Source organism: Heterocephalus glaber, unplaced genomic scaffold (genome assembly GCF_053883595.1).
Source record: "Heterocephalus glaber isolate CG9 unplaced genomic scaffold, H.glaber_assembly_v1.0 deba00001550, whole genome shotgun sequence".
NCBI classification, from domain to species: Eukaryota; Metazoa; Chordata; class Mammalia; order Rodentia; family Bathyergidae; genus Heterocephalus; species Heterocephalus glaber.
Window position 1 is genome coordinate 12,044,209 of NW_028258343.1, and position 24,446 is coordinate 12,068,654.

The 24,446-nt window shown below is 34.3% G+C and overlaps 1 protein-coding gene across 8 annotated transcripts in view; it reads right to left on the reverse strand.

Annotated features, from left to right (window-relative positions):
* Eya4 (EYA transcriptional coactivator and phosphatase 4) overlaps positions 1 to 24,446 on the reverse strand; it is a 144,447-nt gene that overhangs the window by 56,028 nt on the left and 63,973 nt on the right. For 2 of the 8 annotated variants that reach the window (XM_087190090.1, XM_087190089.1), the window contains exons 3-6: positions 14,994 to 15,118; positions 13,602 to 13,670; positions 4,828 to 4,920; positions 338 to 404 (exon numbers count right to left, since the gene is read on the reverse strand). In XM_087190090.1, the coding sequence (XP_087046216.1) occupies positions 338 to 404; positions 4,828 to 4,920; positions 13,602 to 13,670; positions 14,994 to 15,114 (350 nt within the window). In that variant the 5' untranslated portion in view covers positions 15,115 to 15,118. The remainder of the gene's footprint in view (positions 1 to 337; positions 405 to 4,827; positions 4,921 to 13,601; positions 13,671 to 14,993; positions 15,119 to 24,446) is intronic. The other 6 variants (XM_021259271.2, XM_087190092.1, XM_087190095.1 and 3 more) reach the window with 4 other exon arrangements.

Below are 24,446 nucleotides of genomic sequence, written 5' to 3' on the forward strand. Positions count from 1 at the left end.
GAAGTGTTGAATTGGATAAAACATGATCTCTTTATGTTTTCTTTAAACTAGTAAGCATTTGTGAATTTTCATTAACAACAATATATTTTGGTGTGAACCTGATGTTTTCCTCAGAGTACATAAACATTCAGAATAAAAGAGATTATCCATAAAAAGTCAAGTCATTATTTCTATTTTATATAAGATATTTACTACGAGGTCTGATTTGTCCATCTATGTATTGAACTAAGATATATTTGTATGCAAAAATGCTTTCCAATTTAAAGTTGTGAATACAGGTTAATAAATGTAATTCCAGAAAACTGTTCTAACAAAACTGAATCTATTTACCACTTACTTGGAAGGATACAGCTGTGGGGAATACTGATGTGCTGATCGGGGGCTGTAGCCACTACTTGTTATTACTGTAAGACACAAAAACCAGTGCACACAAAGTTGCTTCATAAACACATTTCACTAGAGTGTATGTGACCAATTTAAAGGAAGTGCCACACTAAATACATCTTTCTAAAAGATTATTCATTTTTAAAAAAATTAAATCAATGCATTTTCTAAAATTCATATTCTAGAAAGAAACAGCTCTCTAAAAACTTTTTTCCAAATTCAACTGCTTATACTTTTGTTCTAGGAGCATGAAGTGAACATTTCTCTCCCAAAACATTCTATCATTCTTTCATTTTCTGAAATCACCAGCAAGCTCTTATGTATTGACACGTTATGAATAAATATCTTTGATCATAAAGTAATTCAACTTTCATGATATAAAAGTAAATTTTTAAATTCAAAAATTTTAGATTTAGTTCCAAATATTGTGGCAATATATTGTATCCATGTTTATTCTAATTAAAATAAAATTTTTTGAGAATTTTATTTCTTAATTCAAAACATGGAATTGTTTTCTATTCCCTTTCATCTTGCCAATCAGATTTGGTTAAAAATGTAGTATGCAATATCCTAGTATAGTAATAATTGTCAGATACATGAAAAGAATGAGTGATACTGCAATATTTTATTTTACACATTATCACAAAAGGCAGTAGTAATCATATTTACAAATATATTTTGAACTATCAGATAATAATTTTCTGAAAAGAACATAAAAGTCAAAGTCATATTGTATTGACATTTTTTCCAAATATGCACCTCATACTGGAATATATCCAAAAGTTTCGAAGTTTCTTTCATTTAACCATCTGCCTTGACTAAGACAGATGAAATATATGGACTCAAGTGTTGAGCCAGTCCCCTTAGAGCCGATCCATACTGGGCAAGCACACAGAGTGTCTTTATTAGGCCATCTGCTGTTCATTCCCTTTTCAAAAAGATTAAAGTAGTACACAATGCAGTGCTGGAATTAGTTTAGTCTAATCAATCATAGTTAAACTTCAAAGTACTATGCCCTTTTCTAAGTTGTTCATAATAATTTTGGAGCTAAACTTTTAAAATTGTACAAGTGACAAATAGGTTTAGGTTGCTAACTAGTTTTTGAAATATGATATATTTCTATATCCAAATACTGTCAAGTACCTTTGTGATCTACTGCATCATAAACATGCAGAGTCTAATATGTTTAAAATGCTATTTTGCCTGTAAGGGCAGCCTATGAAAAGCGTATTTCAGTTTTCATAGCAATAGTACAGTCATCACATTTTCATGAATATTCTCAGTCAATTTTGAGAATTATCAAATATAACCAGAAGTGTTGTATTCTGAACAGTTTTGGGAACCAAAATTTAAGTGATTTTTCTATATGGAGTTGGAAACAAACTGACCAATAAACCATTAATTTCCTATTTAATTTCCTAAAAACTTGAAAGAATATTAAAACTTTCAAATAACTTTAATGAGAACAAACTCTGTACTATACCCCATGGACACTAAATATACATTTTATAATAATAGTGTTATTCCACAGGAAATGCAGTTGAGCTTAGTAATTTACAACAGTGAGTATTTCGGTTAGTAGATATACAGTTAAATGAGGCTTAATTCAAGATTGCTTTGTATTTTTTGTAATGAAACTTCATTTTGGTAAACTTAAAATAGTAGACTATTTTAAGACTTGGGCTATACATACTAATTGGTTTTTCTCAAGATTGAAAAATAGGCTTTTCCAAAATGACATTGAACAAAAAGCAACATCCACTCTAGCAGATTTTATTAAATAAAACAAAGAGCAAGATCCTGTATTTCAGAAAAATCCCATATACATGCGCACAATGCTGAATATGTTGGATGCTTTTTCCCTTTAAGGAACAATCTAGACACCATTACAATAAAATACCCATGACACTATAAAGGATCACTTAACTTTTGAAATTTCATATTAATACCTATTTGTTCATTTTCTAAATGAAAGCCAAAACCTTTGTCTCAGAAAACTAAGTCACATGAAAAAAATTAGAGAGTTTATGCTTTGTCACTAAAATGTATATATTTTATTCTAACTCATAAACTTGCAGATAACTAAAAACCAGGAAAAAATGAATTAAATATAAGTTGTAATTATGTTGACCAGAATAAAGACTTCATTCCTACAAAGGCAAATTCATCTTCAAAACAATGTGTAGGATATCATGTACAAATGTGGAAGACCTTTATTGTATTCCCCACTGTCATTTAATTAATTATAGACAGGCATTACCCAAACTACTCAACTCATTAAATTCTACAAGTTCTGCAAAAAAGGAGACAGAAGTGATAATCTTCAAAATATCCTCAAAAATAATTTTAAAAATTAAATGTATATTATCCGTTTCCCAGAGGATGGTGTTAAGCAATTTTAAGGTTTTATTCTTATTATCTCTTATTACAATGATACTTTAGATCAGTGATTCTCAATGGGATGGGAAATGGGAGAATTTCGTTCACCAGGAGATATTTAAAATATCTGGCAACATTTTGGGGTGTCGCAAATAGGGGTGGTAAGAGCACTTGTGGTAGAAGCAGGGATGCTGTCGAACATCTTGCAATGCAGACTGCAAGAATACAGCTCCCTCACAATGAAGAATTAGTCCAAAATTTTAATGATGCTGCTGTTAAGAATCTCAGCCCTACATCACTGCAGTGGAACATGACTTTCCCTGACACTGGCATGTTCTATAACTGAGTTGCCCAGTGCAGTAGCCACTAACTTCAGGCAGCAATTAAACACTTGAAGTGTGGTTAGTCTGACCAGAAATAAAATGCTTTGCTTTATCATATATTATTTAACTTAAATCTACTAGCCATATATGGCAAGTGGCTACTTTTCTGGACTACACGGCCCTAGAAAGTTCTTAAAAGAAAACTGGGAAAATATCTATAAAGATATAATGAGGAGTTTCAAATAAGATAACTGTTTACACCCATTTCTTTATATTTTCCCAGAGTATTAGAGAAAGGGCCCAGAACTGATTACCCACAATGTTCTAGAACCACTTCTACCGCTGACTGGCTATGAGGCCCTGACTCTGGGCCCATGACCCCCTTGGACTTTTCTGTATACCTGGGTATTCTTGTCTGTAAAATGAATCCGTTAGCTCTGAAATTCTTCCTGGAGCTAACACTAGTTTTGTCACGCAGCTTTTAATAGGCTTGTGTACTCTTGACATATGACAGTAATTACTTCACCATTCCATTCTTTTCCATAAAAAGTCATTCATATACTTTTACTTTGAAGAAAATTTACAAGAGTTATGGTACATGAGCAATACAGAATAACAAAGTAAGCTGGTTTACATGTATCTGCCAGGAGGCATGTGAACTGCTAGGGAGGATGTGGCTTAGCCCACAAAAGTCATTATATGAGGTTTATGTATTATTACTTATTTCTATTTGGAGTATTAACAGTATGTGAATATGTAACAACTGCTTTCAACTGGTGTAAACAAATAAAGCTGGATCATCTGGATCCATAAATATAAAGAAAATGATATAATGACAGTAACCTCAAAGACATAGTTCAATTCTTTTTACATAAAGCATAACCTAAAATCCTTGCACATGAGAACAGGGACAAGTGTACAGTATATTAAAGCAGACTAACAGAATCAAGGTTTAAATTGCCATAAATACTTTTCTAGGTTTACTGGTTTAATGTTCATCTTTCTGAGAGTACACATTACTTCTCAAGTTAAAAAATTCTCTTATCAGATAATAAGCCAAACAAAATACTATAACTTAACAAAACATCTTTAATTAAGTCAACTAAATTCATGTTCTTTGTACCCATCTGGGAGTTACCAGGTATTTATACTTAAAAAGGATTGATGCTTAAAGTCACACTGTTGTTCTCTGTGAAGCACAGACTGCTCTCAGAAGCTGGGTTCTAATGCAACCAGCATGTGTTCTCCAGCAGCCCATTAACCTTTCAAACCTGTCACTCAGCTGCTTACACAGGAGGAGTTTTTAAACCCAAAGGGGAAACAAGGTTATTTAGAAAGAATCAAATGGATAGTTTTACATCTAGGATGATGGACAGAAGGTGATTTTTAATGTCATTTAAATGGGCAGGTTGAAGGAACAGAGTAGGCTATTCTGACCTAATTATTAATTAATTAAACAGGGCACAAAGGAATAACAAGGGAAGCCAGCTCCACTTATCTTTACTGACAAAGCCATGGGATTGTTTCACCATCAACTGAAAATTAGCCCCAACCATCCCAAACACGATTTCTAAAGATACATAATTTTAGAACAATTTGGTCTCCAAAAGAAGTGAATTTATTGACGATTTTATTAAGGTGAGAGTTCTAATTGCTTTGATGTTTACGCCGCTATTCCCCAGGAGGAAGATGAGCGTGTACCCACATGTCTACGGAAGGACACACGAGCTAAAGGCTTTACCTGACCCAGTAAAAGTGTCAAGCGCTCCATCTCCAGTCGTGGTTGTGGTTTCACTGCTGTTCAAAGGCTCTGTTTTGACTGCAAGAAGAGACACTATGTAGAAGAATAAGGACATGTGAGTTTTACTTCTAAATTCATATCAAATACTCTGACTGTTCTACTAGTGATTTTGCTGGCTTACAGGGCATGCAAGAGAAAACTTGAGAAGCCAATGAGGAAAGTTTTGTTAATTTAGTTTCTAAGTGGGCATGCATTTATAAAGGATTTTTCCTAAAATTCTCTGGCTAAGCTAGTTCTCTGAGTCTGGCTTTTAATGGCAGTCAAGCTTAAAAAGCGAAACAGCAGTTCTCTATTTGTATTTTAACTCCAGTCAGCACGCTCTAAGACAGTCAAGAGACAGAAAAGAGGAATCAGCACATTTAATCCAAATCACAACAAAGAGATTTACCAGCTTACATTTTACGTTTTCCAAAAGATATTTTAAAAAGACGATCGCATTAGAGTATAGTGGAGGCATATGCAAATACAGAAACCATGAACTTAGTCATGTGATGGGTGAAAGATAAGCACTCAGTAAATTTTCTACTATAAAAAAAGACCAAGGACGCTTAAAGCATTGGACTTTGAATTTTAATAGTGTACTAATTTTTAATATGTAATACAGAGAAACATAGACTAAGAGACGACTTCTATAGCAGCAAGAACATCTTCTGAAAACTCTTGTAATGTGTTATTTCTACTTCCACGTGGTGTCTTTTTGGCAAAACCCTCATTTGGCGATAAAGTAGCCTGGCACACACTATTGTTACTAGATGCAGAGTGGGCACGGTGATAAAGCCTCTACCCATTTGTTCACACCATATTTTCCCTGTGTTGGCAAAGCTCTAGTCTGTGTATCACAGCACTAAGGGAATAAAGTAAACTGTTTTCTACTTAACACCTCTTCTGTTTGCTAGTCATAAATGGAATGGTATAGTTAAACAACTTAGACGCAATCAGAAGACTATAAAAAAGACAGCTGAAAACTAGCCAACTAGGAATGAATATACCAAAAAGGAACAGTGGGGCCATGCAGTACCCAATCAAGCCAGTACTGTTACTCAGTTAGCAAAGTATTAATTGATGATTATAATCCTCCCACATAAATAGAATTAACTGGACTCTCAGTGAGCTCAGAGTCAATTTAGCATCTATGATTTAATAATAAAATGACCTGCTAAAAGATTCAGAGGTGAACTGTAAAGGCTGGAAAGAGAAAATCAAGTGCTGGATTACTTATCTTAGCAAAAGCGAAATTTAAAATTGACCTATCTTTTAATAGCAATAATAATCAGAAATGAATCTAACATTTTGTGCCATGAAAAATAACGGAATCGGTGGCTACTAGTTTCTAGTAGTAATCTGCACCATCGTTCACATGACAGCTATGCTTGCTCGACAGCTATACCTACCACTAAAAAATTATTTAGTGCTACAAAGTCATTTGAGAGTTCACTATGTGCTAGACCATGGACATTTAGTTAATCATTTAAAAAGTCTCAAGGGTACAAATCACTCTATTTTACACAGAAGGAAACTGAAGTTTAGGCGAGCTGAGGAATGTGTGAGTTCTAATGTTGAAGATTACAGAGCCAAGATCTGAACTCAGATCTTTAATTTTAATATCTGCGATCTTTCCTCCATAATAGGCTGCCTTCAGGTATGAAAATGACTTATGTTCCTAACAGTATCTCTTCACAAAGGCAAAGAGAATGAAAGAATTGAGGTTATCTTCTATACGAAACATCAAGGATATTTTATTAAAAATGGAAACTGTAAGATATTAGAATAGAATACTAAGGCATGTGTTCACTTCTTCCTCTTGAAATATTTTATAACACAAAAAGAAGCAGCAAGTTTAAAAGTAGAGAAAAACAGCATCCAATCATAAGGTGCTTAATACATTCCTGGCACTTTTCCCGAGCTTTCTAAGTATTAATTCATTCACTGCCATAACAGTCAGTAGACAATATTATAATCGTCACTTTTCAGCAGAGGAAAGTGATGTGCAGAAAAGATAAATAACTTTCCCAAGTATTTAATTTTTCTTGATACTACTGTGAATATCCTCCTAGGTATAGTTTCCTGAATTTCTCAGTGAGTTTATCATCGGTATAAAGGAATGTTACTGATTTTTATGAGTTGATTTTTTTGGGGGGGTACCGGGGATCAAACTTGGGACCTTGCACTTGTGAGGCAGGCGGCAGAACCACTGAGCTAAATCCCTGGCCCATGAGTTGATTTTGCATCCTGCTACATAGCTGAATTTGGTTATTGATTCTAAGAATCTTTCGATGGAATTTTTTTTCAGACGTCTATGTAGAAGATCATGTCACTTGCATATAATGATAATTTGTCTTCTTCTTTTCCTATATTTGTCCCTTTTATTTCATTCTCTTGTCTGATTGCTCTGGCTGTTTTGAGTTCTTATTGAACAAAAGTGGCGAGATCAAAATGTTAAGTGAAACAGATCAGACACACGAGTTTAAATACTGAATATTTTTTCTTACATAAAAAGAGAAAAATAAAAGATAATAGAAAACAGGGAGATGGATCTTTTGCTAAAGGGAAGGGGACCAAGAGGTGGAGGGAGGGGGAAGAAAAGGAGATGAAAAAAGAATTATAATGTGTTATGTGCATGTACCGACTTCCCATGGTGAATACTCATGCACTTCAGGCATGTACTAATGAAAATAAAAATTAAAAAACAACTTGGCCATATTCATACAACTGAAAAGAGCTAGGATTTGAAAGCAGGTGGTACATTTGCAGAAGAAATTCCAGAGAATGACCTAGATGTGCGCAAAGGCTACTTTCTATGATGCACTATCCACATTTTACTTCTGATATTTATGACAAAACACATAGGCCAACGCCTTCAGCCAGATTAAGACAAGGAACAGTTCCTTTAAATTCTAACTGTGGATGAGTTCCTATTCAAAGATATCTATATAAATGATACTTGTGAAATAGATTTGTTATGCCACTAAAAATAGCAGATTTCACTCTTGAAATGAGGTGAGGGTGGAATGTGAGCTGAGAGAGAACAAAACAGTTCTAGAAGCCAGACATAGAGATTTGTGCTGTTCCTTTGGATTTTAACTTTGAGATTTGATTTAAACATCTTAGTATTCATTTTGATTATAATCTCTTTGATTTGAAAGTTTCAGATGATCAAAAGAAGAGTGAGAGAGTTTTTGATCTTACTCATTAAATTGGTAACATATTTCATTAAAAAATTAATGGTCTTTAGGCAAAGAAAAAGATGATTCATTTATTAAGAAAAGGAATCCCTAGAAAGTATATGATAAGATGCACACTGTAAATACTTGTCCAGTGTACTGAAATGCATGGATTTTACAGCCCCAGGAAACCAAAAACTGAGGCTAACATTTGGAAGAAAATGGTGCACATTAATGTAATATTATTTTTTCCTATGCTGTAAGGGTAAAACAGGAAGAAATGGGGGAAATAATTCTATTATAGCATCACAATAAATAAATTTTCACATTAAGAAAGCCTGACATCTCTTGACCTCCAGAGCTGCAAAGTTATTTTTGTTTTACTTTTTAAAGAAAAGTAGTATTAGGTAATAATACATAATTTTTCTGGGTATGGTGGCACATGCATGTGAACCTAGCACTCTGGGAGGCTAAGGCAGGAGGATCACAGTTTGAGCCCAGTTTGGGCAATTTAGCAGAATCATATCTCAAATAAAAAGGAAAAAGGACTGGGGATGTAGCTCACTTCAAGTTCCAGTATCGGGAAAAAAAATTTAAAACTTTGTTTAAATAAATGTTAGAAAACCCAGAAATGAAATCAATAGTCTTTATGCTTTTAGTTATTAACAAGATAATGGAATACAAAGAAGTGTTATCTTGATATTAATAAGACAGGTTGCTATTGTGAAATATACATTATATAATAATTACAGATAAAGCTATAAAATGGAAGTAATATTCACTAAAGTTCCAAATATGTTTGAAGTATCTTTTATTTTCTTGTGTCTTATATTGTTTCTGTGATTTGAGAAATATACTATTAACCCTTCTAATGACAGAAGACTTTTTTATTATATATATGCAAGCACAATTGTGAAGATATTCATTAATACAACAAATCTAGAATTGTATCTATTTTTTAAAAACTTGTAAAACTCCTCATTCAGTGTATATGCATTGAAATGTTTAATTATATTTTAACATGTATCTTTCTTTTCTTAATTTCACATAGGGCTTAAACAGTTTTTTTTAAACTTTATTTTCAGGACACTGTCCAAAATCATAACATACTATAAAATAGAAGCCAAAACCCTGTATGGAAGGAAAACACTGTATTTTTCAAGAAAATTCAAATTCACATATCAAAAGCTTTTATTTCAAACAATCATAGTTTGAAAAGTTTTGAGGCTTTACTCTCTGTATATTCAAAATAAGTGAGTTAAGGTTTATTTCCTTAAAAGTGGGAAAAAATAACTTCACAGCACCATGTACAGAACTGTTATGTTAAAAAATACGTGCATATTTCATATTTCCTCCTGACAACTTATCTACTTGGAACTTAGCTGCTGTCCATAAAGACAAATATTAAATATATAAAGATACATACATATATATCACACATATGCATTATATATATACACACACACACACACACACACACACACACACACACACAAACACTTGGTCAGATTTTGCATTTTTAGCTTTAAAAATAATTGGTTTCTATAGACTAAATCCAAATCATATGTAATTATTGTCAGATATTGGTTATGCTACAGAATCGTCCTTGTCCCTACTTTTATACATGTATTTTCAAAACAAGCTTTATATATATTATCTATATTATATTTATAATCTATATTATATTATATATATAATCTATATTATATTATATATATTATATTATCTCCTTATATTGTCTTTTGAACTTTTGAAGAAAGTCCATCTTATTATCATAATTCAAAGTTCAAATTCATTTCTTGCAATATCAGGCTGAATTCTTGAAAAGTGACCCGTGTAATTTACATTTTGCATTCCAGAAATCTGTGTTTACACTGGTGTGCATTTAAAGATATAGAGAGATACAGATATATTGATATTAACTTCTGCAAACAATTTTAGAAAAAGATGAAGAAGGTTACAATCCTTAAGCACTACTCACTAGATTTAATCATCAGTATAACCTCTTATTTATATTTGTTTAAAAAACCCTATGAATGTCTACGAGTGTCTTTCATTCCTAACTATCCACAAAGGATTCAATTTAATGAAATAACTTTATAAAAGAATTTATGATTTTCATTCTGAAAAGAAAATTTTAAAAGCGCAGAGTCACAGTAGTAGGTTGTCCTATTGCACAAATAACATTCAGAAATAAAATCATTACACTTGAGTCAATCACCTATATGTTAAAATTATTCAGGATTCTTTTATATATCAAGTTCAAGTTTAAAAAACACAACATAGCTAATCACAATGTCTGAATTTTAGTTCTCTGAAATCTTTTCTCCAAAATTTCCTCTTCTTTCTATGCAGAATCAAATACTCCCTCTCTCTGCCTTAGTCACCTGCAACACATTCTGGCACTCCTTATTTTCACGTCTGTTTTCCTCTGTTGGGCTTTTGGTTTCTGGATAGCTAGCAGCCTGTTCTTTAGATTACCAGGCTCCCAGTTCCCAGCACAGAGCCTGACCTATCATAGGGAACTCGACACATCTTAATAAGTGAGAAAGTGGAGTAACTATTTTAGAACCCGTCCTAAGCATGCACAATAAAACTAAACAGTTTCATATACAAAGTATAGTTCACTGGGACACCAGGCACATTTAGCAAACTAGAATCTAGAATTAACCTTATCTGGAAGGAGATTTTCTGTAACTGGTATGAATTCTTATTTGTACATATTTCATACATATGTGCGTAAATCCACATCAGGGGCTGAGGCAAATCTGACCCATGGCCTGCTTTTGTATGATCCATGAGCTAAGAATATTTTTTTTTCTTTTTAAGTGGCTGAAGATATCAAAAGAAGAATGACATATTGCAATGTGAAAATTTCCCAAAATTAAAATTCCATTGCTGATGAATAAACTTAATTTGAGCACAGTTGGGCTTATTTGTTTAAGCGTTGCTCGCGGCTCCTTTCGGGTAACAACTAGAGACTGAATAGTTAGAAGACAGTCCATTGCAACCAACAAAACCTGACAACTGAATAATTTATTTGCTAAGGTATGACTGTACTTATTTTACTTTTCATATTTTACAGTTTAATAAATTTACAAATGATAAAAATTGAAAAGGAAAATCTTGATTCCAGTATGAATCTCCAAGTGTATTGTATAGTTAGGATTAAAGTGGTAAAATATGTTAAATTACTTTAAGAAAGTATGCAACATGCTTAAGCGACACCAATGAAGATAGGATCTTAAAGTGATACTATTTATATTAATAAAATATATAATTAAAATTATTCTCCAAGTTAACAGAAAGATCTTGAAAAGCCATTCATTAATTTTAGCATTTGCCTTTTGTTTTATTGCAACAATTTTACAGAGTGATCCAATTCTAACAATAAAACCCAGAATTAAAAATAAAATAGTTCATTCTCAAGAGGAGAGCATATACAACAAATGTTGAGTTTGTGATATAATACTTGCCATAAAAGTCATTAAAATTCCTTAGAATTTTCATGTCAGTATGCCACCAGGACTATATTACTAATAATCAAACTATGGTTAACATTTTGGTACCAAGAGTTTGTCTTTGGTCCAGGGTACACATGCCTAAATCCAAAAGAATTCACTTGGCCAAATATTGGAGTCCTTTAAAGACAGTGCACGCTTGTACTTTCCTTAAAAACTGCTGCTAAATTATTATGGAAATATTAATATCAGGAAGAAAAAGATACTGGTATCTACAGCCAAGAAATTTGTACACATTATCTAATGACAAAAAGTCTTGCTAGGAATTTGATCTTCCTTTTACTGAAAGGAGCTGAAGCTCAGAGAGGTTAATAACATACTCAGGCTGACACAGCCAGTAAGTAGACTGCCAAGGTCCAGATTCGTGGTGCCCCTCGCACACAGGTCTTTGTTCTTCCTTCCATGTGGCCACATGAGACAACATTAATCTTGAGAACCAGGAAAATTTAACACTTCACCTTTAAGATGAGATAGAAATTACTAAATATTACTTGTTTATATTCACTATTGAACGGCCGCCTGGTTTACACTAACACTACTTTGAAACAGACAGCTCATGAGCTATCAATGTTTTTTATATTTTAACTGTTTGAAAAATTAGAAAACTGGGCCGGGGATTTAGCTCAGTGGTTCCGGCACCTGCTTCGCAAGCACAAAGACCTGAGTTTGATCCCCAGTACCCAAAAAAAAAGAAAAAATTAGAAAACTTAGAATGTTTAGCGACATAGAGAAAATAAATGAAACTTACATTTCAAGGTCCTTATGAAAAATTTTACTGGAAAATAGCCACACGCATTCATTTATATACAATGTACGGCTGCTTTTGCACTACAATGTCATAGCTCAGCATGTGAAAAAGATGATATGGCCTATTTATTATCTGGCTCTTCACCAAAAAACACACCCCTGCATTAGAATTAAGAAATACTGAATTCTGGCAACATATTTTAAGTATGAAACTTACATTTCAAGTATGAAAACGCAAGTATTTGAAATAAAAACTAAACAATGTAAATGCTGAGCCTAAGGGAATACCCTTCTTTCCTTGGTCATATTTTCTAATTTAACCTGAGGTAGAGCAAGTCCTGGCCAAAGTGTGCTTTTTCTACCTGTTTGTACGACAAGCACATTTAAAAAATTTTTAAATTTTCATATAATACAAGTAGATATTAATAAAGAAAATACAAAAGCTGTTCTGTGAAAAAATAATTTTTCGTAACAAAAACGACTGGAGAATAACATTGGTAAATATACCGTGCCTATTTGCGATAGGCATGAGCTTTTCTTTTCAGTCCTAAAACTGGTGGTTCTGCAGCAGTGTAATGGTTTTAATTTTCAAATTTGGATATCATATTGACCTTCGATGTAGGAGAAAATTTGTTTATGAATTTGTTTATCAACGTAATGAATATTTATAGATCAAAACATTTTGACTCTTAATATTCATTTATAATTTTAAATGCATAGTTTTCATCATTGAGAAGTTTTAAAGTGATGGGATATTGATTATTAACGCCAGTTTAGGTGTTTTGGAATGGTTACAAAAGTCTGTACAAAAGCAAATATTAAAATTAACTTTAAATTAATTAAATTAAAATGTAATTGTAATTATGAATGCCTATGGGTTATTAGATAATTAAGTTGGTACATACTGTACGTTTACATTGCTTCTACTGCTCTGATTGGCCTGGCTGTTGTTGGACTGAATTAAGCACACAATAAACTGATAAGCAGTTAGAAACTAATACATGATATTACTAATACATGAAAAAACTAATACTATTTTGTGAAATAATTTTAAAAATTAAGAAAAGAATAGTATTGATATAAGGAAACTAAGATTAGAATACCACTTGATAAGAAAACTGCAGCCAAGTGTTACCATAAACAACTAAAAGGGATGTTCACGTCTTTTTCTTCATAAAAACTGAACACAGAGAAGAGATGCAAACATAGAAATAGCAACAGACAGCAAACCAGAGGGGCAAACCCACACACCCAAACACATGCAGTGTACCATTCTCTCTCATACTTGTTGCAGAAGAGGGGGTGTTGCAACTCAGCAACCAGTCTGCTGTATTTAAAACAGTCATGTTGTCCCCTGAGAACAGGAATGGTATAAAAGTTCATTGTCTGAATACCTGCCGTGTGTACACTGAGTCATTTCCAATCCCTGCACTGGCTTCTGACGTTTCAGCAAAAGTACAACCATACTGCATGACTTCTACATTTTAGTTCATCAGGTCTATTTTAGTTCAGCTAAATACATGCACATGATCATTCATGAACTCAAGATCTGATGCTAGAGTACTTGGATATCTCAATTTTACTATCTGTACTCAATTTAAAGTTTAAATGTAAATGTTCTTATTTCAGTAGTCATTTCTAAATATTCTTATACATTTGTAATCTCATAATTAATTAGCTGACATTACAGATGCATGTTTAGAGACAAATAAATATTATAACAAGGAGAGTGTTAATTTACAAAAGGTTTGCTGTAAAACGTTAAATACAGGTAAGCTGCACTGCACACAATTTGACAAAGAAAGTTTTAGATTGCACAGTTATTCTGTATTAAATGGGAATAGTTATATAGATTTCATAGCTATTTAGTTAAAATTTAAAAGAAAATATGATGTGGCAAATGCTAATATCCAGTCAAATGAAAAGTTTATAAAGTAAAACAAATTTCATGCCAATTTTACTTTACTTAAATCTACAAAATTTCAAAATGGTTGTGAATAATTTAAAATGCAACTTGCATATTGTATATGTGTATAAATAGATATACAGTCCCTGTATTCACATAGCTAACAGAATTAGATCCTATCTTCTCAGAAGTTGAATGGATCATATAAAAACAATAGAGCTGAATATCTGAAATAATGGCTGTTATGGCTGCCATATGTTATAGTGCAATTATAGCCTAATAAATAAAAAAGTACCTGGACAACGCAATCCTTTTTAAAATAAATACCAGGCATTATGGTATTATTCTCTTTGAAAAGAAAATACAGCAGATATGAATAATTTTGTACTTCAAAAACCATTTTAAAATAACTATTTTTATGAAAAATGGGATTAACTTCTTTTTACCACCCAAAAGAAATCTAAAAAGTGATACAAGTGTAAAAATACAGAAAAGAAAGACCTTCTATAGGCCTTCAAAATGTTGCTTAGGACTATCTATTCTCTCTGAATGTTTCCAGTTACAGAGGAGGAACACAGATTTCAAGAAAACAATAGAAAAAAAAATACTATACTGTACTATACTATACTATACTATACTGTGTATTCCTAGTATTTAATGCTGATTATAGTATTGATGAAAAGATACTCATTTATTAGCTGATCTCTAAGATGTGAGAATAAAACAAACACTGAGCTGGGACTCTGGGTATCTCTGGGGTGACACACTTACCTCCTGTCCCGTTTGTAGTGACTGATGTGCTGCTGAGATTAGGTTTATCCAGTTTGGAGCTACCAGGAGTGTCACTACCTCCAACAAGAGTGTGAGGACTTGCCAGGTCCTGCATTTCCATAGACCTGTGAGAGCAAAATGTAGCAGAGCAAAGTTGAAATTTCTGCAATTATTTCTTAACAAATTACATATATTATTCTACTGAGCATACAGGAGATATCACAATAAGAATGGAGACGAGTAGCCAAAATTTCTTAGTTAACTGGTGAATGTGCTGATGATCCTTTGAACATCAACCAAATGATGGAAAAAGTGATGAATAAATACGAAAAGCTTGCAGAGTAAGTCTGACATCATAGTTTGGGTATTATTTGTAATCCTACAACTCTCCATATGGTAATGTAAGGGGAAAAGCAGACTGTCATGTTGGCACTTTAAGCGGACACGGCCACTGTGCTCTCCTAAACTGATCACTTCTGCTATAAACACAGAGAAATGCTGAAAATGTTTAACTCCTGTAACTTGGCATCCTCTGCTCCCATTGAGGAAAGAATCACTGGCAAAAAGTAAACTGTGAATTCAAACCCAGAGTAGAAGCTTCTAGCTGTCTTTGATGACCCAGGTGGCTGAAAATGAGCACCAGGCCAAGAGTTGGAGTTGTACACTACATTGAATGTCCACTGAAGAATAGGAGACCTTGACAAGGGTTTGCTCCAGACAATGTATTAGAAATGAAACTCTAAAAAACCTGGGATTCTGGAAAGGATGACCCTTTTCTGAAAAGGAAAGCAAACAAGAATTGCTCAGTGGCCCAAAGATGTCACACATCTTTTCATGAGAGGACAGAAACAACTAAAATAAACAAGAGTTAAGAATATTTGTCACCAATGACTTGAACAACAAGAGATGCTATGGAGGAAAGATTTCAGCTGAAAGGGAGAATAGCAAATGAAAACTCAGATCTACAGGATGGAATAAAAAGTAAAATAAATACAAATGGATGGGTAAATATCAAAAGATTCTCTTTTATTTCTCTCCTAATTCATGAAAAGAGAGCCAACTGAAGCAAACATAATTACACTGTGAGATTTATAGTATGACATAAAAGTAAAATAAATGGCAATATCAGCACAGAGGTTCTTCCATTTTGCATTAGGTGCTGTATTATGCAACCAAAACTTACCTCTTACTCAAATTTAATATAATACTAAATTTAAAAACCTTAGAAAATATAATTTTACTTTAAAATCCTGTGCTATTATTTTCAAGTATATTTAGAATATCTACCCATAGGACTATAAGCTGGTCTGTAATGCTGACAGATTTAACACTGAAAATTTACAGAACATGGTATCTGACCACACTGAATTTAATTTAGATAACAAAGGTAATCACATATATAAAATATATCCCCAACATTTGAAAATTAAAAACCACAGTTGTAAATAATCTCTGAGAGAAAAATCCATGAGTAAATGTAAAAATATACTTAGGAAAAAATGATAATGAAAACACATCAAATTAAAACTTGTGGTATGGAAATGAAATAGTGAGCAGTGAGAAATGTGTATTAGAAAAGAAGGCTTAAAAATCTGTGATCTAAGTTTTCACATTAAAAAAATAGACAAAGAAAAACAAGAGAGAGGAAACAATAAAGAGCAGAAATAATTCAAATTCTATGAACAATACAGCATATTTATAAATCCAGAGGATGATCTCTAAAGATACTAATGATAATAAAAAGATTAAAAAGATAAGGGAATATTATGAACATTATTATGGCAATGATTTCATTAACATATAAAACCAGTGGATTTCTTGAAAGACACAACTGTAAATGTTAACACAAGAAAACAGAAAATCTGAGGTAGCACTCAAAACATAAAACTCTAGAGTCATATGGTTTAATTAGTGAATGCAATAAACTTTTAAGGGAAAACAGTAACAATCTTTGCCAGATTTTTTTGGGGGGGCGGGTTTGAGACAGGGCCTGTCTATTTAGTTTAGGCTGGCCTTGAACTCACTATGCATATAACCCAGGCTGGCCTCAAACTCAAGGTGGTCCTCCTGCCTCAGCCTTCTGAGTGCTGGGATTACAGGTGTGCATCACCACACCTGGCTTCCAAATTCAATCAGGTAAATATAGGAGGGAATCTTCTTCATTCTGTTGCAGTAGACCAGACTTATTCGGACACCTGACAAAGACAACTTCAAGAAGAAAATTTTACATCTATATTCCTTATAAACAAACAAACAAACAAAAAGGACATGCTGTGGTTTAGATCTACAATGCTCCCTAAAAGTCTCATATATTCAGATGAGGGACTTATCAGACAACTGGATCATGGGGGTATTATATTTATATGTGGATTAATCCACTGATGAGTTGGGGCCTGGTCAGAACTGGCAACTTACTAGGTGGATGACCTGGACCAGTGTCTTCTTTCTCCAGGCTCCTACCTCCTCTACTTCCTGGATGCCGCAATTTAAACCAATTTCCTCTGCCAACCTCTTCAGCCATGCCATTTATGCATTAGAACCATGGGGCAAACCTACTAAAATTGTGGGCCAAAAGAAACCTCTCCTCCTTTAAATTTCAGGTGTTGAATTATCTGTCCCATTGGTGGAAAAACTGACTAACATAGAAGATCGGTACCAGGAGTGGGGTCATTGCTCTGACTATACCTGACTGTGTAGTCCAGAAGGTTTTAAAACTGGTTTTCAGGAGGAGTTTGGAAATGTATAGAGCTGGTGGCTTAGAGAAGTCCTGGAATGCTACAAGCAAAGCCTGATGGATAATTTTGGTTGGAGCTCAAAAGACCAAAATACTAAAAACAATAACAGCGAGGAACAGGTTTCAGTTGAAAACTCTATTAAAAAAATGGAAGAAGCCATGTGTGTCACACGCTGGCAAAATGTTCAACTTCATTTTCCTCACATTCTGAGACTTTGTGGGAGAATGAGATTAAGGGCCGTGAACTAATTAATCTGGCAAAATAAAAATTTAAGGCAGCTTAAATCTGTGTAATGGCTGCCTTTAATCAAATTTATAGTGAGAATCAGGGACAAAAACAAGAGCCAAATAATATAAAGCTTGGTCAAAAAGGCACCACCTATAAAAATTGGGGGAAAGGAGAATGGTAAATAAAAAGATTAATAGTTTTTTTTAAGCCAATACTTTATATCAGGACAATAAAAAAGATGGTTTAAATGCATCTTTGGAATCAGCAACACTCCAAATATCACAGGTTCAAGCATGCAAAAGTATAATACTTTCACTTTTAAAAAGAGCACCTGGCCCCCAGTGAAAAAAAGGCCACCTAAAAAAAAAAATGATTTGCTAGGTTTCATTTCTCTGTGCTCAACCATCCAGATATTCAAAGTTTACTGCAGCCATGTTTGAAGGGGCCTAGCTACTGCTCAAATTAGGGACAGTTTTGCTGTCATCCACATGGTGCTGGTTTACAAATAAAATGAAAGTGGTATAGAGTAACAGAAGCTTCCACTCAAATTTTTTAAAAGGTCTTAAAGGTTAGGCAGCGTTACTCTGAGAGGGCAGTGTGTAAAGCTGGTGGAGTACAGTAAAAGTACAGCAAACATCCAGGAAGACAGATATGCCAGGAACGTGGATGGATTATCTGCTAACAAACAGCAAAAAAGAGGCTATGTGGGCTACAACCAGCAAGGACATCAAAGCCCTTTACAACTCACTTCTTGTTACAACCTGCCCTGGCACACAAAGCTTTAAAATTTAATGTTGGCTCTACTGGTTTTCAGTCTTGCTTTGGTTTCATTCCTTTCTATCCCTCTACTTGTCCCATTTAAAATAAAATTGCTTTCCCAGTACCACTGAATGTTTAAAAAATTAACTCTTTAATTTTCATGGGGACGCACAGGTAATAGTTTGCCTTGAGTTTCAAAAAAAAAACCTTTAGGCTTGATCTTTTAAACAATGCTAAAACTATTAAGATTTTAACAATGCTTAGTGATGGACTAAATATATTTTAAATAATAAATAAACATGAGACCTTTATGGGGTCAGGGGCAAAATTTTATGGTGCAGATCTACAATGCTTCCCAAAACTCTAATATATTCAGAGGTAGAACTTAAATAATTACATCATGGTGGTGCTATACTCATCTGTGTGAATTAATCCACTAAGGAGTTCACAGCTAAAAGTGCCATTAGGAGGTGGGGCCTGATCAGAAAAGGCAAGTCACTGGGGCTGTGTGTGACTTGGGCAGGTGTATTCTTGTCCCCAGCTACTCTCTTTTCTCTTTGCTTCTGGGCAGCCATAAAATAAACAGTTTTCCTAAACCAGACACTTCTACCATGCTGCTTTTGGTCTGCAGTGAAGGGACGGACCAACCATGGACTAAACCCTCTAAAGCTCTAAGCCAAAATGAATCTCTCTTCCTTTAAGTTAGGAGTGTTTGTATTTTGTCCCAGTAACAATAAAGGTCAACTAATATTTTTCGTGGTTCTCACAGTTTTCCTGTTAGCTTTACTGCTGGTATTGCTAATATTCTTTGGAGCCATGTTTATGCTATTTTATACAAACAAAAGGCAAAAAAAGCACAACGATGCATGTTGTAACACACTAACCCAAGCAATGTTCTCTGGGTGACAGTGTCACTTAGACTGAAGCATCACACCTTTCTGTCCATGGCCAGACACAGAGTGTGACTCACTCTCAGCTGATCTTACAGGTATTTTTCAAGATGGATTTTCGGTTCAACTATCAGGCAAAATTACAAACACAAAGTAGACTGATTTTTTTTCCAGCTTTGCTGCTCAAGTGATTAAAAAGTTCCAGCCTTGGAGCCATGAGACAACTGAGGCATCACTATTTTATGTATTCTGAGACATTAACCAGACAATGTAACCCTCAGTTGAGAGAAACCGTAAATAGGAGCAGACTTGTATATGACAGTAAGTTTGGGAATTAGTAAACAAGGCTTGCATGAACCTCCATAGTGGGCGACACTTTATGCATATTGTCACTACTTGGTGCTGGGAGAGAGAAGTGCTGTCTTTGTAAGTCTACTGGGAAAAGATAACTGGAACTTAACTCCTGCCTTATGCATCTTTTCTCTTTGCTAATTTAGCTCAGCTTTTCTGAGTTCTATGATTCCTTCTAGGGAATTACTGAAGCTGAAGGTGGTATTGGGATCACCCCCAATCACAGTCCTACAGATTTTGATCTAGATTTCCACCAGAGGCATTAACTGGATCTTAATATAGGCATAGCATAGCTGTCTTTCTGAGCTGAAGAGACAAAGGCTGGAATTTGGAGAGAATGACGCTATTAGAATTTGTCATACAAACTCATGGTCAGGAATGTTTCTAAAAAAGAGTTCCAGAAATCACTACAGAAGTCTCCTGGAAGTTCTGTGGAATGTTCAACAGTGCCTGTGGAGGATAATATTCTGTGAGGATGGGCAATGAACCATTCAGGAACTGTAAGGTGAACAATTCTGAGAAGTCAAATGAAGCCTGCTGTTTTGGCATCCAGTGGAAAACCCTATAGGAGTTCCCGCTTCAACATATGGTGAGACTTGTCCTTGTTTTCAAGGATAGCCTAAGAAAGCTTAAAAAATGAACCCAAAGGAACAAAAAATGAGGGAAGAAAGGAAAGGAGGGAGGGAGGGAAGGAGGGAGGAAGGAAGGAAAGGAGAGAAAAGAGTGATGAGAAAGTAACTATCTGCCAGAAGCACAACACATTTTTAAAGGAAAAAAACAGCACCAGATAATGTAAAATCTATTAAAACTTATTAGCTATGCAAAGAAGCCAGAAAATGTAATTCATTAACCAGAGACAATAAGACTATAAGAACATATTTATAAGAAATAAAGATAACAGAATCAGCAGACGATGTTGTTAAAATAAACTTTAAATACACTTTAAGAAATGAAAGAGAAACATGAAAATAAAAAGGAGAATAAAACTGTTGGAGCTGAAAACTATGAAAATAAACATTTCATTGTTTCTTTTCTTTAGCCAGTTTTAGAAAGTACTACTGAAGACTAGAGAATGCTAGAACAAATTGAGAGTAAAATGAACAAAAGTTGATAATAAATTAATAGGACCTCTGTGTCCTGTGGAACGATATCAAGAAATCCAACCTTTGTGTAGTGAGTTACCAGAAGGAGAAGAGAGTTGAATAAAAAATATGTTAAGAAATAAATGCTGAATATTTAATAAACCTGATGACACACATCACTGAGGCCCAAGTAGGATATGCTATGCATCTGTCCACAAGTGCACGGTACACTCAAAGCCCAAACCAAAGCAGATTGTCAAAAGTCAGCAACAAAGACAAAAATATTAAAAGACAGCAGATGAATGTTCATAGATTTTTTTGTGTGTGAGAAACAACAGAAGCCAGAAGGTAATGGAGTCATTAAGACTGGAGAAAAAAATGTCAACATACAAGTGTATATCCAGGAATGATATCTTTTAACAAAGTAGGTAAATTAAGGTTCAAAAAATGAGATAATTTGTGCATGCAAATCCACTCCAAAAAATTCTAAAGGAAATTTCTCAGGTGGAAAGGAAATAACACACAGGCAGGGACGGTCTGTTTTGTTCACTATCCATTGACTGAAAAGTTGCCTGGAATATAGTGGTTTATCAATAAATATTTGATGAAAAAATGAATGAGTGAAATGATGAACTATTTTCATCTTAGAAAAAGCCATAAAATCAGGCAAATGTGTATAAATTTAAGTGAAAAACTAGAAAAATGGGTTAAATTGCAGTCAGAAGTGAGATTTACTAATCATGGTACAAACAGAAGAAAAACTTATATGTGAAATCCAGGAACAAAAGATAATTTTAGGAATACAAGAATCTGAAAAGGTAATATCTGTAGACATATCTGATTAATTATAGTAATGAAATTATAATGATTAAATTCCAGGATTTAATTATAGTAAACAATGAAAACTCTTAATTTCATTATCCTCTACTGGATTCAACACAGAGAATTTAATGGCATAAACAAATTAGTGATCACTTGTTATGGGTCAAGCACTGCCACAGGTGTTAGAGTCACGGAATGAAGCCAACACAGTCCTGCCCTCAAGGACAAAATCTAAATCGGAAGGCAGAGCTGGTAAACGGAAATTCAAGGCTTGAAACATTAAGTGTCCACTGAATGAAATGGATGGAAAATAATGTACACTTAAAGAACCAGAAGATGTTTCTCAGGAATTGGTAGCTGGGTATTGATGGAGTCAAACAAAAGATCTTGGGGAGCCACATGTGCAGCGCTGTCTCTGAAGTGGGGAAGCAGTGCAGGGGCTGCCAGCCAACCTGGACCAAGCAAGATGGGCCAGACGGGAAAACCAGTCAGGAATAAAGGCATGGAGCCCACACAGTACCACAGAGAGTAACTGAGAGGAAATAGAAATGTTGCTTCTGCTAAACAAAACAAAGCAAAGCAAAGCAAAACAAAAAAAATAGCCAACAAAACGAACACAGGCTTGGCATGGTACATTCCAGTGCATAGGAACTTGAAACGCAGTAATCTGGATCTGGATACTTTTGTTCTCTTTGCTCAAATTGGTTTTGTTGGGCTGATACTTCTTACAACTAGAAGAATCTTTGGAGTAGAGAGATGCATTATTACTACCAGGAGTACAGTCAGCATATTCCTGTACCTTTTTTGGTATGCTTTGTAATATATTTAGCCATGAAATTTCAAATTATTTTAAAGTTTAATCCATTCAAAATGTATAAAATATAAAATTTACCTTAGTGTTCAATAGGAAATTATTAATGTACAACAATTTTTACTGAGTAGAGTGCATGACATATTTTATGTTTGCTATTTCATATATACTGTCTCCTTTACTTTTTGAAATGACACATTGATGTCTGCATTATTTTCCACCTTTCCTAAATGGAGAAATTGAAGATCAGAAAGGACACAGAGCATGCTCAAGATCAAGCAAGCAGAAAGCACCACCAGAACTTAAAGGATTTTTCTAGCACACATTATATGTTTCCCATTTAAGTAATTTTAATTGTTTCATACTGCAAGACCAGTCAGAATGCACAACTCTGCAATAAAACCATTTGAAAAGTTTTTAAAAATTACTAATGTCAAACTATTCTGCTAAATCTACACTACTTATTGTGATTTTGCATGTGACCCTCTTTTCCTTGCAAATGTCTTCAGTCCCCTTTGAGTGCTCTTATATCATCAAGCCATGTAAACACTAGCATCCATCTGCCTGAGCAATATGAGGAGGTTAATGCATCCAAAGATACAAAGACTCATTTAAAAATAGAGAATTGCAAAACACATGCAGCTTGTATATTGATTCTTTTCTATAATTTTTCTGTATATAGATGAAATTATTTTAAACAATGTGAAATATCTTCTTCAGAGCCAAGGAAGGTCAATCCTCACATTTGTGCAGTTTAGAATCTACTCCAACCCAGAAACCATGATTCACTCCACACGGATCCTGGTAATGAGCCATGGTCCAGTTTATTTATAGGCCTGTTCCATCAGTTGTTCATGACCCAGGAAATGCAAAAGCATCCTCGACTTTCAAGGACAATCTCCTGTCAGCTTTTCCTCTTTGCATAAACTAATGGACAGTACGGGTGCATGTTCCTATTCCCCACTTCTCAGAAACTATCTAGTAATCAAAACTGCCTTTTGACTATCAGGATGAATTTAGGGGCAAGAGTTCTGGTATTTGCTCAGAATTTCCTTTTCTATGCAATGTAAACTCAATTGTCTCCAGATGAAGAGATGTAACAACATCAGCTTCTGCTGGTAATGAGTGTGTAAGGCTCCAGAAGAGCAGGGATTGCTTTTGTTTTGCTCATTGCTTTCCATCCACCCTCTCCCCCACTGCTAGAGTAGTGCAGTGTATTTAGCAGGTTCTAAGAAACGAACAATAAAACAAAAATGCACAAAAATGAAGAGAAAGTAATTTGACTTATTTGGAGTCAAATGTAGTTTAGTTCCATGAACACTGCTCAAGCATCTTCAGTCTTCTAGGGACAGTTCTAGGAACCTGACATATCTTCAAAGGGCTTGTAGCCTACGGATAAAGGAGGGAAGAGGTGGAGGTAGACAGTGACCCAAATGTGTGTGGAAATGTTCATACATGTATGTCTACATGTCTGTATGACAGATCTCCCGAGCAAATTAGGGGTGTGTGTGTGAATTTGTGTGCGCTATGTATGGGGATGGGGAGAGCAAGAGAGAAAGGGAGGTTCTGTGAATGACAGAAGGTCACTGAGGAAGGAAAACTAATAAAGCAATTTGGTCAACTCATATCAGAGGAAAAAACCAGGGCATATCACCATAGAATACCAGCTTTCTATTTTCTGGAAAACAATACAGGCTTTAAAAAATATCAAGCAACAATGCCAGGTCGCCTCAACCTAACACATTTCAGATCAGGATCCAAAGTCCTTGCCACAG